Raw genomic sequence first — 17,988 nt, 5'->3', positions numbered from 1 at the left:
TGAACAAAGGCGAAAGGGTATTTGAGGAAGGTTAGAAACCAAAGAGGCAATAATAAGCCTGATCTGTGAAAGCAACTGACTTTTTTCTCTTTGGAACAAAACTGAAGAATCCAAATATTTTGAAGATGAGAAAAGAAACTCCTACATCTTTGGTATATGAACAATCATTTAAAAATTCCCCGGACTTTTATGAAAACTGCTTCAATGGTCAAAGGCTTTTGACCATCTTCTAGGCAGTGAGTGGGAGCATTTCAAAGAAAAGACAAATTGATTGAAAGCTCCCCACATGTATTTTTCAGTAACATGCAGGCATTTATCCTTTGTTCTTCCACACAGATAACACACCAATAATGATAATGTCAAACACCTAAAACATGAGAGTGGATTTCATTCAAATGAAATACACACACACACACACACACACACACACACACAAAAACACAGAGAGAGAGATTAACAGAGTTGGAAGGGACCTTGTAGGTCATCTAGTCCAACCCACTCGTTAACCTTTTCTGGACTGAGTGCCCAAAGTGCGCGCACGTCCAAGCCCCCAAAATGCAATGCACGCATGGCCCCCGTACATGCATCCTGTCCCCCATGCATGCGCCCCACCCCCACCCTCACATGCATGCGCATCCCTGCACATGCCCCGACCCCACACATGCACACGCAGCCCCCCGCATACACACTGCTCCCGCACATGCGCACACACACACACTGCACACACCACGCCCCCTGCACATGCGCGGCAGAGACGCGAAAACCAGCTGGCCGGCGGGAGGTGCGTGTGCATATATGGCGGAGCTGAACTGGGGCGACAGCTCATGTGTCCGCAGTGAGGGCACTGCGTGTCATAGGTCCTACACCATTTCTGACAGATGGCAGGCCAGTCTTTTCTTGAAAGCTTCCAGGTGGGTATAGTAGTGTGTGTGTGTGTGTGTGTGTGTGTGTGTGTGTGTGTGTGTGTGTGTATAGGTCTTTGGTTATTCGGGTTTTCTCCCGCGTAAAATTTGAAGTGTCTTGGCGACGTTTCGACGAAATCCCATTCGTCATCATCAGGCTAGGTGCTTACAGAAAATTTTCTATTTTCTCCTACAAATAGGAAGCTGTAAGCACCTAGCCTGATGATGACGAATGGGATTCAAACGTCAGCCAAGACACTTCAAATTTAAACATATATATATGTTTTGTATGTCTCAGGGTGGGGGGGGGGGTGTATATGTATATGTAAATATAGTGTGTGTATATGTGTGTGTGTGTTTATATATGTGTGTATGTATGTATATACATGTATGTATGTATGTATGTATACACACACACACCCTGTTTCCCCAAAAATAAGACATCCACTGATAATAAGCCGAATCGGGTTTTTCAGGGCATGCACTAAAATAAGCCTCCCCCCAAAAATAAGCCCTCCCCAAAAATATTTAAACACAGAGCTGGAAATCAGGTAAGACAGCAAGAGGAGCCCCATCTTAATCCATGTGCCCCCCAAAAATAAGACCTCCCTGAAAATAAAGCCAAGCACTTATTTCAGGGTTCAAAAAATATAAGAAGGGTCTTATTTTCAGGGAAACACGGTATTTCCATTATATATATATATATATCCATACATATATTCCATATATATATATGTATTTCCATTCTGATGTTTGCTTTTTTGCCAAGCACACAATATCGTATTGTCACCTCCACAGTCAACCCATTCTAGCATAGCTTTAGTAATAGCTATTATCCCCAAGGCACCAAATACCCTTAGCTATTACAAAAGCCAAGAGGTTTTGTACCATTTTATTCACTGCGAGAAACACCATGTTTAACTGTCTCAATAAATTAGGAAAATGTGCTTGTGTTTTGGAACACTTGTTCTCCTTCCTGAGGAAAGATAAGAAACTAAAACAAAAGTTTAATTTCCTGGTCATCAAGAGGTCATCAGGCACTAATTAAAAAATAATATTTTCATTTAAAGTAAAACTCAGATTCCCACTGTGGGAATATTGATGTCTGATATACTATTTTAGAGAGAGAAAGAGAGAGATCTTCCTTCACCACCAAGTGTGTTTTTTATCAATAGCATCTATTAATTTGTTATTTAGTACAGAATGCTCAACAATAGCTCACCAGACAGACAAATTACGGGGAAAAAAGCCTATTCCTGGATCAAAATGACATTTATTTACATTTTTTAATGCCTGAAATGAGAAATAACATATTGAATTTTCTCAGGGGTGTCTGTAGTGCAAAGGCAGGACTCATAATTCAATGGATTACATTTTGGTTCAGACTTGTTTAAATGGGGGAAAAGGGGATGAGGTGAAAAAAAATCCAAAACAAATTTAAGATACAGGCAACGTGTGAACTCTTGAAATTCCATGAATTTTCTGATTCTGCCCACCATCACATCTGAACTTGCTCACAGTGTTGAGTGAAAGCACGAATCAAATTTTTTTTAGTGGCAACCTTGTATCTCAAGACAGCTAAGAAATCATGAACGAGGTACAACTTATTTAAAACAAATAAAATTATTGGGGGGGTCGTGTGGGGGATAGATTCAAGATAAAACAAAAGAGTTAGAGATATAACAACTCCAGTTCCTAACTGCACATTTCTTACAATGAACGAACAGAAAACAGCAACAGTTGACTCCTAAGACATCACATTTCTTAGTAGAATGGAGGGAACAGCCGGGTCTAGGACAGTTAACCACGCCCACCTAGCCCAAGGGTGGTATTCACTTACCTTCATTACCGGTTCGCAAATGTGAGTGCATGTGCCTCCTCCGCGCATGCTCAGGACCTTCTGCGCATGCGCAGAACATCAAAAATGGGACGTGATGACGTCCGGGCGGGTGGGTGGAGCCTCCCGCAGCCGCCGCTACTAGTTCTCCTGAACTGGCTGAATACCACTACTGACCTAGCCCTATCCACTTCACCCACACCAACCCACCATGAAAACACCTGAAGCTCGGGGCCGCTGCCCACTCCACCTGGCACCCTCTGTATGCTACATCCAGTAAGAAGATAGAGGTCCACCCCTTGGCGCATGGATGGACCACTGGGACATGTGGCTAATTGTCCCAAGCGGCAAATCGGCTAGGACGATTTCTCCCGTGGTGAATTTCCCTGGGTGAGGCAGTGGAGGAGGTGCAAATTGGAGAAATGGCAGAGAGGGATGGCCGTGATGGGTCAACTATGGTGAGGAGGCAGGGTGAAGCAGACAGCTGAGGTCAACTGTCCTATTCCCGGACCAGCCATACTTCCCCTTCTTTCTTCTTCATCTCTGTCCTGAGTTCATCTTCCTTCCTTTTCTACTGTAAAGCTTTTGAAATGTTCTGTCTCATTTGAGACTTATAAAAGTTAAGTACCTGTCATTTTGGCCCAGGAACAGGGTTTTTGTAATTTATCTGATGAGCCGCTGATGAATACTCTGCACTGATGCTACTGATAAGAACGTACTTGCTGGTGAAGGAAGGGGCATATAGAGGCATACCTCAACATCTGACCATAAGGGAGCCTTCCCATTATAGACGCAAGTTGTGATGGTCATTAAGTGACTGCATGGGTGGCGAAGCAAAGCATGGGGTGCCTCAGGGATGAGGAGGCCTAGCACAGGCACAGACCCACCTGCCCCAGCTTCCCCCCCCCCGAGCCACCCTGTGCTCTGTTTGCTGTCCCTTGGGGTCCCACCAAGCTTTGGGTCTCTTTTGACCCACCCCGCTGAGCCATAACTTTGAAACTGGGCCATAAGTAGCTTTGGGGAGGGTCTGTCATAACTTTACTAAGCAACTGGTCATAAGTCAAGGACTACCTTTATAGAAGTTAGTGTTAAGGCATGGACACAATGATCCCTGCACTAAGTTTAGGAGATGACGATTTTAAGGCAGGATGCAAGCAACCATGCCTTAAGTAAACAGGACAGACTCCTCCGGTGGAAGTAAAGATTCTTGCATCTTTCACACAAAAAAAATAAATAGAAACCGTAATATGGAAAGTAGGGAATGCATTTTACAAACTTAAAAGAAATCCATGATGAAACAACCCAAGAATTATTAAGATCTCCAGAGAACAAGACAGAACTAGTCGGTGAAACATAAATATATCAAGGTGTCACAAACATAAATATACAGCAAACATTTTGCCAAAGTGCAACTTATGTTGAAACTTTCAAATCTACATAAGCCACCGTAACTTTGGAGTAGCTAAATGACAGTATAATTATTGACATCTCCTAAATATGCTAATATGATTAAATGCCAAAGGTGCCCGGAACGCTGTTCCCTCCCAAAGGTGGTCCCTATTTTTCTACTTGCATTTTTTATGTGCTTTAGAACTGCTAGGCTGGCAGAAGCTGGGACAAGTAACGGGAGCTCACCCCGTTACACAGCAGCACTAGGGATTAGAACCGCTGAATTGCAGACCTTTCAATCACCAAGCTCAACGTCTTAGCCACTGAGCCATCGCGTCCCTATAAGTACACATGTTAACATGATAAATTCACAGCTTTTGCAACAGTGACTGGCTATTTCACAAACTTATTCACAGAACGACATACAGAGTTGAATGTACATACTCCGTGTTGTCTTTCTTTATAAAGTTTCAGTAAGGTAAAGGTAAAGGTTCCCCTCGCACATACGTGCTAATCGTTGCCGATTCTAGAGGGCGGTGCTCATCTCCGTTTCAAAGCCAAAGAGCCAGCGCTGTCCGAAGACGTCTCTGTGGTCATGTGGCCGGCATGACTCAATGCCAAAGACGCACGGAACAGTGTTACCTTCCCACCAAGGTGGTCCCTATTTTTTCTACTTGCATTTTTACGTGCTTTCGAAACTGCTAGGTTGGCAGAAGCTGGGACAAGTAACGGGAGCTCACCCCGTTACACGGCAGCACTAGGGATTCGAACTGCTGAGCTGCCGACCTTCGATCGACAAACTCAACGTCCTAGCCCCTGAGCCACCGTGTCCCCTAAAGTTTCAGTAAGTTAGTGCAAAACAGTGAAAATTATCAAGAAATCCTTTATAAGAGCCTTGTCCTATTTCTCAGCACAACCCACACTTTTGGAGGAAGTCCATCCTCCAGGTATCTTGTTCCATAAAAATAACTCTCTAGAACAGCCTTCCCCAATCCAATGTTTCCAGATTTAATGGAACCCAGCTACCATGTTCCTTGGGCAATAATGAACTTCTGGATGATGGGATTCTGAGATCAAAACAGCTGGCGGTATGCCAGAAAGGCTACCCTTTAGAGTTAATAAATTACAGCCAGAGTAACAAAACCAGGAATGTGCCTGGACAGTTTTCCTATTAGACAAACAGACTCCTGCTCAAGAGTGGAGTAGATAAGAGCTTTATTAAGCAAGAGCGCAAACTTCCATACTGAAAGGACAGTGGGATGGGATATTTACAGAGCCTTAGCAAAACACCCTCCTTTGGTGGTTGGTCATTGATATCCCAAGGGAGAAAGTTCAAACTTATATATCAACAGAAGAACTCTTTAAAATCCAGGGCTAAAATCCCAGGAACTTTCCACTGATTGCCTCAGTATCTAAGCTGGATTCCCTCAGTAATATCGCTTATTTTTTAGTAATAACTCTTATTTTCCTACAAAGAACTCCAAAATTGGGGAGGGGGATAACAATTCAAAAATAACCTGTCTAATTTAGGCTATTGCCCTGGAGGAAAATATATTTCAGACTATTTTTTATAATTGATATCAATCAAGTGGATGTTTCTACTATGAGCCCTGGTGGCGCAGTGGTTACAGTGCAGAACTGCAGGCTACTTTTGCTGGCTGCCAGCTGCCTGCAATTTGGCAGTTCAAATCTCACTGGGCTCAAAATTGACTCAGCCTTCCAGCCTTCCGAGGTGGGTAAAATGAGGACCCTAATTGTTGGGGGCAATTGGCTGACTCTGTAAACTGCTGAGAGAGGGCTGTAAAGCACTGTAAAGCGATATACAAGTCTAGGCGCTATTGCTATTGAGAAAACTTTGCCACAAACCTCTCTACTTTTTCACCTTTAGCTCTGTGGTTGCCACTCAGAATTCATGAGGCAGAAAAGAGCCCAATTCCTTCCCAGAATTATTTCTGATCCCAAAATAGAAAAGGTGGGGAAACAAAGAAAGCACCAAGAGCTACATGCCGCAAATGCTGGCAGAGACAAAAAGGCATACAAACTTTCCGCTGCTGAACAGAATTTCAAACAGAAACGCTATGCCATTTTTAGTCTAGAATACGTTGGAAAAATAGAGAAGGAAGTAATGCCCTTCAGAAAAGCTTTAGAAAGGTCCTAATACTCTCTCTCAAAAAAAAATAAAAGTATGAAAATTCGCTGCCAAGCTCTACTTTCTGCTTAAGAACTTAGGTGGTGGTGTTTTTTCACAAGGTTTTTTTTTTTTCCTGTTTTAGACGTGGAAATAACAAAGTTCAAATTGTCCTTGGCACAAATGCCGAAAACCATACAAATTCTACTTACGGAATGAAACAATAATTGCTCAACAGAGTGACATCAACTTAAGCAGTTGACTTACAGAGCCCTAGCAATCCACGACTGTACCTTGAAAACTATCACACAGTAATATTAAGACTTCAATCATTTGAAGCAGAAGAAAAGAAAAGGGATATCTGTTTTTTTTCAGGAATTACTGTGTTTCCCCGAAAATAAGACCGGGTCTTATATTTTTTTTGCCCCAAAAGATGCATTAGGGCTTATTTTCTGGTTAGGTCTTATTTTCAGGAAATATGGTACTAAATGCCTCTGTCTGCTTGACGAGCTTAACTGGGGCTTATTTGGGAGTAGGGGCTTATATTAACAGCATCCTGAAAAATCATGCTAGGGCTTGTTTTCCAAATGGGTCTTATTTTTGGGGAAACAGGGTAATTTCAACAAGTACCGTTCGTCTTTCAGAAACTCTTAACAGGGTTTCTTTTTTTTTAAAGGATGGATGATTTAACCATTCAAAGATTAACCCTCAACATTGATTGGTCCTTTTAATAAAATACATTTAGCGGATCCCCACAGCTGAAATGAGGGAGTCAAAACTGAAACTTTTCACTTTTGAACTAGACCTGAAATACTATCTGAACAAGGGCCTCTGTGGCTCAGGCTGCTAATGCAGTCTGTTATTAACAGCAGCTGCCTGCAATTACTGCAGGTTCTAGTCCCACCAGGCCCAAGGTTGACTCAGCCTTCCATCCTTTATAAGGTAGGTAAAATGAGGACCCAGATTGTTGGGGGCAATAAGTTGACTTTGTATATAAATATACAAATAGAATGAAGACTATTGCTAACATAGTGTAAGCCACCCTGAGTCTTCGGAGAAGGGCAGGATATAAATGCAAATTTAAAAAAAAATCTCTGCAAAACCTGAACAAAAATTGAAGGGGAGGGGGTTGGTGTCATTAGGTGATGCGTCCTAAACTAGGAGCCAACCTGGAAGAAATTCACCTGCAAATGAAGGTGAGTTGTTTTGATGCCTTCCTTGCTGCTGCTGATAACGGAGAAAAAGTGCAAGGCAACTTCAAATATAAACAGTGCAAATCCAAGCTCTGTTTGCTACATTAAGCTTGTACTTGATGCCTGCACACTTGGAATGTGAAGTATCTCTTTGGAGAGGTAGTCACCATTCAGCTGCTCACGCCAAAGAGAGAAAGGGGATAATTAAGCTTGGAGCCTTAATATTTCTGATATGAGGGGAGGCACAGCAAGGACGCAAGAACTCCGATCATGCAGGTGTTCAGACCAAGAATTTATCAGTATTTAAGGCAGGGGTGGCAAACTATGCCAACTTTATGACCTGTGCACTTCAAATTCCTGAGCCGGCAAGGTTGGATCAGGAATTTTGAGAGTTGAAGTCCACAGGTCGTAAAGTTGCCATACCTGACCGCCCCGATTTAGCAGCTAGGAAATTCGCTTTCTTTTTAACTGCACTACAGGTAGCCCTCGACTTACGGCAGCTCATTTAGTGACCGTTCAAAGTTACGCTGACACTGAAAAAAGTGACTTGTGACCGCTTTTCACACTTACGAACGCTGTAGCATCGCTACGGTCACGCGATCCAAATCAAAATAACTTGGCAACTGACTCCTGTTTGTGATGGTGGCGGTCGGTGTCCAGGGCTCATGTGATCACCTTTTGCGACCTTCTGACATGCAAAGGCAATGGGGGAAACTGATTTGCTTAACAATTGTGTTGCTAAGTTAACCACTGCAGCAATTCACTTAACAACCATGGCAAGAAAGGTGGTAAAACGGGGCAAAATTCACTTAACAAATGTCTCGCTCAGGCACGTAAAATTTGGGCTTAACTGTGGTCGTAAATAGAGGACTACCTGTATAAATGCCCGGACCATTGCAACCTAATTGAGGGAAAGCTTCTGAATTGGCTTCTTCTTCAATCAGATGGAGGTCCTGGTTCGTGACAAATGCAACCAGTTCCAATCTTCACTGCCTTATGTTATACAAAGCTCCAACAATGGAACATCACGCAGAGGAAATGCATTGTACTTAAAGAGATCAAGGTAGATAAGAAAGCACCTTTAGTGTTTGCATTGTTAAGGAATTATTGAAAGTTTTTAGATCATTTATTCTCTGCTACTGCCTAAATACAGAGAGTCCTTGTTCGGGTACCACTTATTCAGCAAACATTCAACGTCAGGACAGTCCTGAGCAAGGAGGCTTGTGGTCTTACCTCGAAGATGCAGTTGTACACCCTACAATCATGTGGTTGCAACTCAGGTGCTTGGCAAATGGCTCGCAATTACAATGGTCACAGAAGGCCATGGTCACGGGATAGTAATAGCAATAGAACTTATACACTGCTTCACGATGCTTTACAGCCCACTCTAAGAGGTTTACAGAGTCAGCAGATTGCCCCCCAACAATCCGGGCCCTCGTCTTACTGACCTCGGAAGGATGGAAGGCTGAGTCCACCTTAAATCTGATCAGGATCGAACTGCTGGCATTCGGCAGAGTTAGCCTGCAATACTGCATTCTACACCACCATGGCTCTTTGCAATCCCCATTCGCAACCTTCACGGCCAGCTTCTGACAAGCAAAGTCAATGGGGAAGCCCGCAGGAGGGTGTCAGTCTTGATAAACTGGGTCATGAATGCATGAACAGGGCCGCTAGCATGCAAGACAAATGGGGCAGTGAGTGTGCACGCAACGTTTGCTGCAACGGTAGCACCCGCGCAATGCTCGCATTGATGCTAGCACGAGTGGGGGGCTCTACACACACACACGTGCCCTGGCCAGCCTCTCAAGGCGGCCCGGTGGCTAAGAGGTCACGGCCCAGTAGTGGGCTGCAGCCCACAGGTTGGGGACTCCTGGTATAGATTCTCCTACTTGAGCAAAGGGTTGGATGAGAAGACCATTAAGGTCCCTTCCAACTCTGTTATTCTGTTATTCCTCCCTATTGCATTTCCTGATTGCTTAATTGTAGCCTATGACTATCATTAAGTGTTGTATCATTAAGTGTTAAATTTGTACCCTATGACTATCATTAAGTGTTGTAAGTGTTGTACTTTGATGAACATATCTTTTCTTTTTATGTACACCGAGAGCGTATGCACCAAGACAAATTCCTTGTGTGTCTAATCACACTTGGCCAATAAAGAATTCTATTCTATTATGAATGTAGACCAAGAGTTTTTAATGAAGGGGCCCAATCAAGCAATCACAGCCTATTTTCCAGAACTCGGATAGGAGCTCCAAATCTTTTCTCAATTGTCATTTTGGGATACAACCCGTCTCTGATTTGCCTTCCAAAATAAAGACTGGGAGAAGGGTGGGTTAAGAACCGGGGCGTCGACACAAGTCCCTGCAGTCGCTTTTGATGAAAAGGGAGGGCTCGGATTTAATTTGTCCTCAGGTGATGATGCGCTTGATTTGCCGACAATTTACAGTTGCAGCAAATTTGGGAAGCTCTCCTCCTGCTCGCAGACATGTTTTTCAAGTGACAGATGATACAGACCCACAGAACAAGGAACAAATCGCACTCACAGAGAAGGGGGGGTGGGCGGGAATATAGCCTCCCCCCCCCCACTTTCCCCTCTTTAATTCTTGGCCATCCCTATATGCCAGGCTTCTTGGCAGGGCCGTTTCCTTTCAAGGAACCTCACAGGGCTTCCTGAGTACAGCACCTGTTCTCGGCTAATCCCTTTTGCCCTCTCTTGTGACGCCTTCGGTTGTAAAGAGCGGCTAGAGCGGAGAACAACGTGAGCCCAGCAGGAAAGGAAAGGCAAAAGGGCTTCATTCCAAAGAATGTCTTTAGGAAAAGCAGGTGATTGGAGAAGGGTGGGTGGCTGGCCTCAGTTATGCGGTGAGAACAAATGGAGCAACAGGATACAGAGATAAGAAGGATGGTGTCAGTGATTTCTGGGCCAGTGAAATGTATAGCGGAGAAAGGCCGATGCATCACATCAAAAAGGCAAAAAGTACAGCCGTGGAAATGCAAATGCGTTTGTTTAAAAGGCCAGGGCTCTTCCAGGAAATTATCTAAACTGGAGAGATAAGAGTAAGGAGGAGTATCTTTTGATCATCTATCCCTTCCCACTCTAGGAATGTGACTATCTTCATAAACTCTCTTCCTCCTCTAACACGTTTAAACCTGAAATTGACCAACCTTAGAACTGTAATCTCTCTAACTGTTATTTTCCAGCAATACCATCTTGACATATTTATTGCGTGGAGTGTATCCTTGTGCACTGGAAAAGAGTTTGAGACATTATGAAAGAATCCTGAAAAGTTGTACGAGCAGAAACTAATAAAGATAAGCACTGTGGCTCAAACTGAGCAAAACAAGGCATGTATGTATGTATGTATGTATGTATGAATGTATATGTATATATATAGCTGGCTCAATATTGTTATTTCTTACAGCCATAAATGAATTGAATTTCTGAGAAGTCCACACACAGGACATGATGGTAACTGCCTATCATTAAGTCCTAGCATCTGATATTCACAATCATGCGCCCTCTAATCCTGCAGCAGTATCTATTTATTAATTGTAATATTGATTGGAATAAGTTAAAAGTAAAATTGATTGGAGTAAGTCCCACCTAGAACAAGAACAGAAGCCAATAATCTTCTTAATAAAGTTAAGACAGTTGACGGTTTTAGAATTTTACAATCAGATAAACATTTGGGGTCCTTGGTGGTCTCTGAGCTTCCTTGTTTTCTTGCAGGCGTTTCATTATCCAAACTAGGTAACATCAACAGTGCTAGTAAGAACTGAGAGCAAAGCCCACTCCTTACTAGCACTGATGATGTTACCTAGTTCAGATAATGAAACGTCTGCAAGAAAACAAGCAAGCTCAGAGACCACCAAGGACCCTTCGTGTCAAGCCTGAGCTACAAACAAACATTTTCATGGGAACTCTAAAAATGTTGCGGCATATACTGAGTGTGATGATTCTGGATTATTTTAAGTGCTGTTTTATAGCTGTTCACTGATTACTACAGTTGAATCACAACCCCAGTGGGAGATACTGTATATTACATGGACATAAAAGGAATCCAGGACTCCAAAGGACATGGTGGCTGGACACCCATCAAAGCTGATACCAGCCAGAGCACAGAACAACTATGGGAAGCAGTGCAAGATCAGGAGTTGTGGAGAGACCTGGCCCTACAGAATCGCCGAGAGTCAGACACAACGGAATGGATAACATCACCATCGTCATTATATAAACGAACAATTCTGTTTGTTTGTAAAAGGTGCAAAAACACATACCTGCTCTTCCTTTCAATAAGAATAGCTATGTAGGACGCCGGTAGAGCAGCACCGAAACCAGGAGTCCAAAAATAGAATTTTCCCAGTATTCGCCTAAAACAATTAAAGGTAGGATTGGTTACATTCAACGTGACAAGGAAAAGGAGGTCCTATTTCCTGAAATAAATAAATAAACAAACATTCGCAGGCAGCAAATACTTTGGATCAAGATGCTAGGGACGTGATTTTCAGATTCCTTCCTTTGCCTGGCCAGTCACTTGTGCCTCCCAAAACTGTCTGCAGAGGATTAGGTTAGGAAACAAGGTGGGAGGCTGTAGTGGGAAAGTACTAAGTATGCTTTCTTCCTCCTCTTTGGTCCATCAGGACTGCTCTTCGCAACACTTCAAAGAACCTCATAACATTCATAGTTCTAACACCTCCAGCAGGAACCTCAATTTTACTGCCTTATATTTCAAAGGCTTGTTGTTGTTGTTGTTGTTGTTGCTGCTGTTGTTAGTTGCAAACTTGTGTCCAACCCATCGTGACTCCATGGACAATGTTCCTCCAGGCCTTCTTGTCCTCTACCATCCTCTGGAGTCCTGATTCCATCCAGCCACCTCATTCTCTGCCCTTCCCTTCTTCTTTTGCCCTCAATTGTTCCCAGCATTAGGCTCTTCTCCAGTGAGTCCTTCCTTCTCATTAGGTGGCCAAAGTATTTGAGTTTCATCTTCAGGATTTGGCCTTCTAAGGAGCAATCAGGGTTGATCTCCTCTAGGACTGACCGGTTTGATCGCCTTGCAGTCCAAGGGACTTGCAGGAGTTCTTCTCCAGCACCAGAGTTCAAAGGCCTCAATTCTTTGACGCTCAGCCTTCCTTATGGTCCAACTTTCACAGCCATCCATTGCAACTGGGAAAACCATAGCCTTGACTATACGCACTTTTGTTGGCAGGGTGATGTCTCTGCTTTTTAGTAAGCTAGTATTTAGTATTCAAATACAAATACAAAGGACCGTGTGCATTTGCATAGTGATAGGTCATATTAGAAAAAAATATTAGAAAAAAATTCTAAGCTGACCAAACGTTTACATTTGCATTCAATGAAATTATTATTTATTCAAATGTATGTACCCCCGTTCAGGGTGACATTTCCCAAAACAGGGAAACAATCAATATAAAGAACTGTACATAAAAATGCAACAAATATTCTGTACAAAATAAGAAAATCGCTATCATCTTTTTATAAGGCAGGCAGTAAGTACAGGTAGTCCTCGATTTACAACAAAAGTGACCGTTCAAAGTTACGTCACTCAAAGTGACGTATGGCCATTTTTTCACACTTACAACCCATTACAGCATCCCCACAGTCATGTGATCAAAATTCAGATGCTTGTCTACTGGCTCCTATTTATGACGGTTGCAGGGTTATGTGATCCCACCTCTGGCAACCTTCTCACAAGCAAAGTCATTGGGGAAGCCAGATTCACTTAGCAACCGTGTCGCTAATTGAATAACTGCAAGTGATCCACTTAAGAATTGGGGCAAGAAAGATTAGGGCCTCTGGTGGCTCAACAGACTAAGCAGTCTGTTATTAACGCAGCTGCTTGCAATTACTGCAAGTTCAAGTCCCACCAGGCCCAAGGTTGACTCAGCCTTCCATCCTTTATAAGGTAGGTAAAATGAGGACCCAGATTGTTGGGGGCAATAAAAGTTGACTTTGTATATAATATACAAATGGATGAAGACTATTGCTTGACACCATGTAAGCCACCCTGAGTCTTCGGAGAAGGGCGGGATATAAATTCAAATAATAAATAAATAAATAAATAATAAATCGTAAGATGGGGCAGAATTCACTTAACAGCTATGACCAGAAAGGTCGTAAAATGGGAGAAAACTCAGTTAACAAATGTTTCACTTAACGACCGGAAATTTTGGGCTCAATCGTGGTTGTAAGATGAGGACTACCTGTAGTAAAGGCCTGGGTGTGATGGAAGATGACACCAGGTTATTTCACCATCCATTGATTTAGTCCAAAAATGTATAATCAAATCACCTTAAAATGCAGAAAAACATAATGTAAAGACTTCCATTGGCTGTGAGGAAGGATGTTGACTGGAGAATTTCAGGAAGCAGCTTGTTCAAATAATAATCAAGTTTTCGTTTCCGGAGAATTGCAGCAATCTGAAAGAGATTGGCGCACCAGTTCAAACTATTTATTTCAATGTGACTTGTTTTACCCTTCCAACTCCTGCTTACAAAGAAGAAAAACCCACATCAATAAAACTGTAAACGACACGGAAGTAAAACCTGTCCCAAGATTAATGTTCATTCTGTTAACTTGCCCCATTGAGGGGGGGGGGGAGACACACATTTCATACCTGAGACAGATTCTCCATGCAATACGGCTTCAGTAAGAAAAGCAATTTTCCAACAGCGCCAATTGAGGTCAATGAAGCAGAAACGTGACTTGGTCAGCCAGGACTAGAACTAATTATGGTTACTCGTGTGCTTCCATTTCTTCTATTCCCCTACTCTTTTATATCTCTCCTTGAATTACAAGACCCATATCTGTGGGGAAAATCAGGCTTCAAGAATCCTTCGTTTGTCCAAACCGGTCAGGTAATTCCTATGCAAACTAAGGGTTGAACCTGGAAGCCAGTTTGCATTCAAAACGGGCTGGTTCTGATCACCTTTTTTAACATACAGGTGGTCCTCGACTTATGACAGTTCATTTAGTGACTGTTTAAAGTTACAACGGCACTGAAAAAACTGAGTTAAGACCAGGGGTGAAATCCAGCAGGTTCTGACAGGTTCTGGAGAACCGGTAGCGGAAATTTTGAGTAGTTCAGAGAACCGGCAAATGCCACCTCTGGCTGGCCCCAGAGGGGGGTGGGAATGGAGATTTTGCAGTATCCTTCTCCCAGGAGTGGCGAGGGAATGGGGATTTTGCAGTATCTTTCCCCTGCCATGCCCACCAAGCCACACCCACAGAACCGGTAGTAAAAAAAATTGGATTTCACCACTGCTTAAGATTGTTTTTCACACTTACAACCACTGCAGCATTCCCATGGTCACATGATCAAAATTCAGATGCTTGGCAACTGACTCATATTTATGACCACTGCAGTGTCCCGGGGTCATGTGATCCAGCTTCTGCGATCCTCTGACGAGCAAAATCGATGGGAAATCCAGATTCACTTAACCACCCCATGGCTAGTTTAACAAATGCAATGATTCGCTTAACGACTGTGGTAAAAAACATGGTAAAATGGGGCAAACTCACTTCACAGTTTTTCACTTAGCCACATAAATCTTGGCCTCAAATTGGGGTTGTAACTCGAGGACTACCTGCATTTCAAGTTCAAAGAAATTATTTAAACCTCAAAACTTCCAAAGCACGTGAAACATTTTGGCAATCCGAATTTCTGCACACTCCAAAGGGGCATTTTGAACACAGCAGGGCTCAAATTCCCAGCTTTTAGACAGCCCAACTTTTCCCTTTGCATTTTCATACAAAGGAAATTTGTTCCCTTACATATTTTTAAAACACTGATTGGTCATTTTCCCCATCCTAAAATATCCTGACATGCATACTAATTTATTAATTAACTTGGTATCTGTGTAAATAACCTATCTGTATAGAAATAATTTTGATACCATCGACCATGGTATCCTGCTGCACCGGTTGGAGGGATTGGGAGTGGGAGGCACCGTTTATCGGTGGTTCTCCTCCTATCTCTCCGATCGGTCGCAGACGGTGTTGACGGGGGGGCAGAGGTCGGCCCCGAGACGCCTCACTTGTGGGGTGCCTCAGGGGTCGATTCTCTCGCCCCTCTTGTTCAACATCTATATGAAGCCGCTGGGTGAGATCATCAGTGGTTTCGGTGTGAGGTACCAGCTTTACGCTGATGACACTCAGCTGTACTTTTCCACACCGGACCACCCCAACGAAGCTATCGAGGTGTTGTCCCGGTGTCTGGAGGCCGTACGGGTCTGGATGGGGAGAAACAGGCTCAAGCTCAATCCCTCCAAGACGGAGTGGCTGTGGATGCCGGCATCCCGGTACAGTCAGCTGCAGCCGCGGCTGACTGTTGGGGGTGAGTCATTGGCCCCAATGGAGAGGGTGCGCAATTTGGGCGTTCTCCTGGATGGACGGCTGTCTTTTGAAGACCATTTGACGGCCGTCTCCAGGAGAGCCTTTCACCAGGTTCGCCTGGTTCGCCAGTTGTGCCCCTTTCTAGACCGGGATGCCCTGTGCACGGTCACTCATGCTCTCGTGACATCTCTGCTGGACTACTGCAATGCTCTCTACATGGGGCTCCCCTTGAGGAGCACCCGGAGACTCCAGGTAGTTCAGAATGCAGCTGCGCGGGTGATAGAGGGAGCCCCTCGTGGCTCCCACGTAACACCTCTCCTGCGCAGACTGCACTGGCTGCCTGTGGTTTTCCGGGTGCGCTTCAAGGTTCTGGTAATGATCTTCAAAGCGCTCCATGGCATAGGGCCGGGTTACTTACGGGACCGTCTGCTGCCACCGAATGCCTCCCACCGACCCGTGCGCTCTCACAGGGAGGGACTCCTCAGGGTGCCGTCGGCCAGGCAGTGCAGACTGGCGACGCCCAGGGGAAGGGCCTTTTCTGTGGGGGCTCCCACCCTCTGGAACAAGCTTCCCCCAGGACTTCATCAACTTCCTGACCTTCGGACCTTCCGCCACGAGCTTAAGACACATCTATTCATTTGCGCAGGACTGGACTAGGGTTTTAAATTTTTAAATGACTAAATTTTAGATTTTGGTTTTAAATTGGGTTTTATTATTTATATGTTTATTTTAAATATTTGGCCTTTATAATAAGTTTTTTAGATGAATGTTTTACTTTGTATATTTATGTGTTTTTACATGGCTGTACACCACCCTGAGTCCTTAGGGAGATAGGGCGGTATAAAAATACGAATAAATAAATAATAAAATAAATAAATAATGGAGAAGGGGGCTTCATTTTTCATTAAACTTCCACCTCTTCTACTTCCTCAGAGGTGTAACTTATTATATCAGCGAAACAAGTATCATTCTTCAGGCTTGTTTTATAAGATGTAATTTAACTGATTAAATTTATATTCTTGGTTTACAAATTAAAACATTTAAAAAACAAGTACACAACACATACACAAAAAACACTATTCTACAAAGGTAGTTATGATGACCATATTCAGTCTCCAGTTTGATGCTGTTTTACACCCTTGCAACTAAACTTTCCTATGCTACTTAGAGAGGGAGGGAGTGTAGGAAAGTATACCGCCCTACAGTGGGAGGTAACAAGTTAGGGCCTCTGTGGCTCAGACTGGTAAGACAGTCTGTTATTAACAGCAGCTGCTTGCAATTACTGCAGGTTCAAGCCCCACCAGGCCCAAGATTGACTCAGCCTTCCATCCTTTATAAGGTAGGTAAAATGAGGACCCAGATTGTTGGAGGCAATAAGTTGACTTTGTATATAATATACAGATGGATGAAGACTATTGCTTGACATAGTGTAAGTCGCCCTGAGTCTTCGGAGAAGGGCGGGATATAAATGCAAATAAAAAGAAATTAAAAAAAACAAGTTAGGACCTATTTGTTACAAGAATGTAATTTCGAGTGCCATGAAGTATTGTTGTTGTTATTTGGTTGTTTCCTAGCACAATGAATAGCAGCCCTCAGGAGCATGGCGTTTCCCAATTATGTTTGATGAGTTAAGCTTGAGTGGAAACTTCTGGAAAGAAACAATTTACAAACGGCAGCCTTAACAAACCGTGGGGAAATTTGTAATGGTGTGGGAATGCCCAAATGTTGTTTGAACATGTTTAAAAGCGGTTTGTAATATTCTTGGACAGCTTCACTCGCTTCTTTTTACAAGTGCCAATTTTAACCCAATCAGAGCGTACAAGTAAATATCTCACCAACTGCATTTAAGACACCAAAACAACGCTGTTGCAAGATCCCCAAGTTGTAGGGTTTACAAGCTGGCCAGGAACTGACATATTAATTTAGTTATTTAAATTGAATAATCATGTTTGATTTAATTCTAATGAATTGAATTGATTTTTTTTAATAATTAGCAAACTATTCAATCAGAACAAAATGCTTTTATTTATTTTATTGAAGAAACTTACATGGCTATCCAACTTAAAACACTGCAAGTCTGGGCAACAAAATGTAAACCTCGAAACAATAGAAAACCAAGCGCACGAATTTTGATCAGGTGACCCGTAGGGATGCTACAATGGTTGTAAGTGTGAGGACTGATC

General features: G+C 43.2%; 1 protein-coding gene across 5 annotated transcripts in view; it reads right to left on the bottom strand.

Annotated features, from left to right (window-relative positions):
* The window catches only part of TMEM135 (transmembrane protein 135), a 203,280-nt gene that overhangs the window by 168,392 nt on the left and 16,900 nt on the right, over positions 1–17,988 (bottom strand). For 4 of the 5 annotated variants that reach the window (XM_058186951.1, XM_058186950.1, XM_058186948.1 and 1 more), the window contains exons 2-3: positions 13,763–13,890; positions 11,731–11,823 (exon numbers count right to left, since the gene is read on the bottom strand). In XM_058186951.1, the coding sequence (XP_058042934.1) occupies positions 11,731–11,823; positions 13,763–13,890 (221 nt within the window). The remainder of the gene's footprint in view (positions 1–11,730; positions 11,824–13,762; positions 13,891–17,988) is intronic. The other variant, XM_058186953.1, reaches the window with a different exon arrangement.

Source organism: Ahaetulla prasina, chromosome 5 (genome assembly GCF_028640845.1).
Source record: "Ahaetulla prasina isolate Xishuangbanna chromosome 5, ASM2864084v1, whole genome shotgun sequence".
In the NCBI taxonomy this organism is placed as follows: domain Eukaryota; kingdom Metazoa; phylum Chordata; class Lepidosauria; order Squamata; family Colubridae; genus Ahaetulla; species Ahaetulla prasina.
Note: the sequence above shows the minus strand (reverse complement) of the source record. Positions and strands in the feature narration are given on the sequence as shown.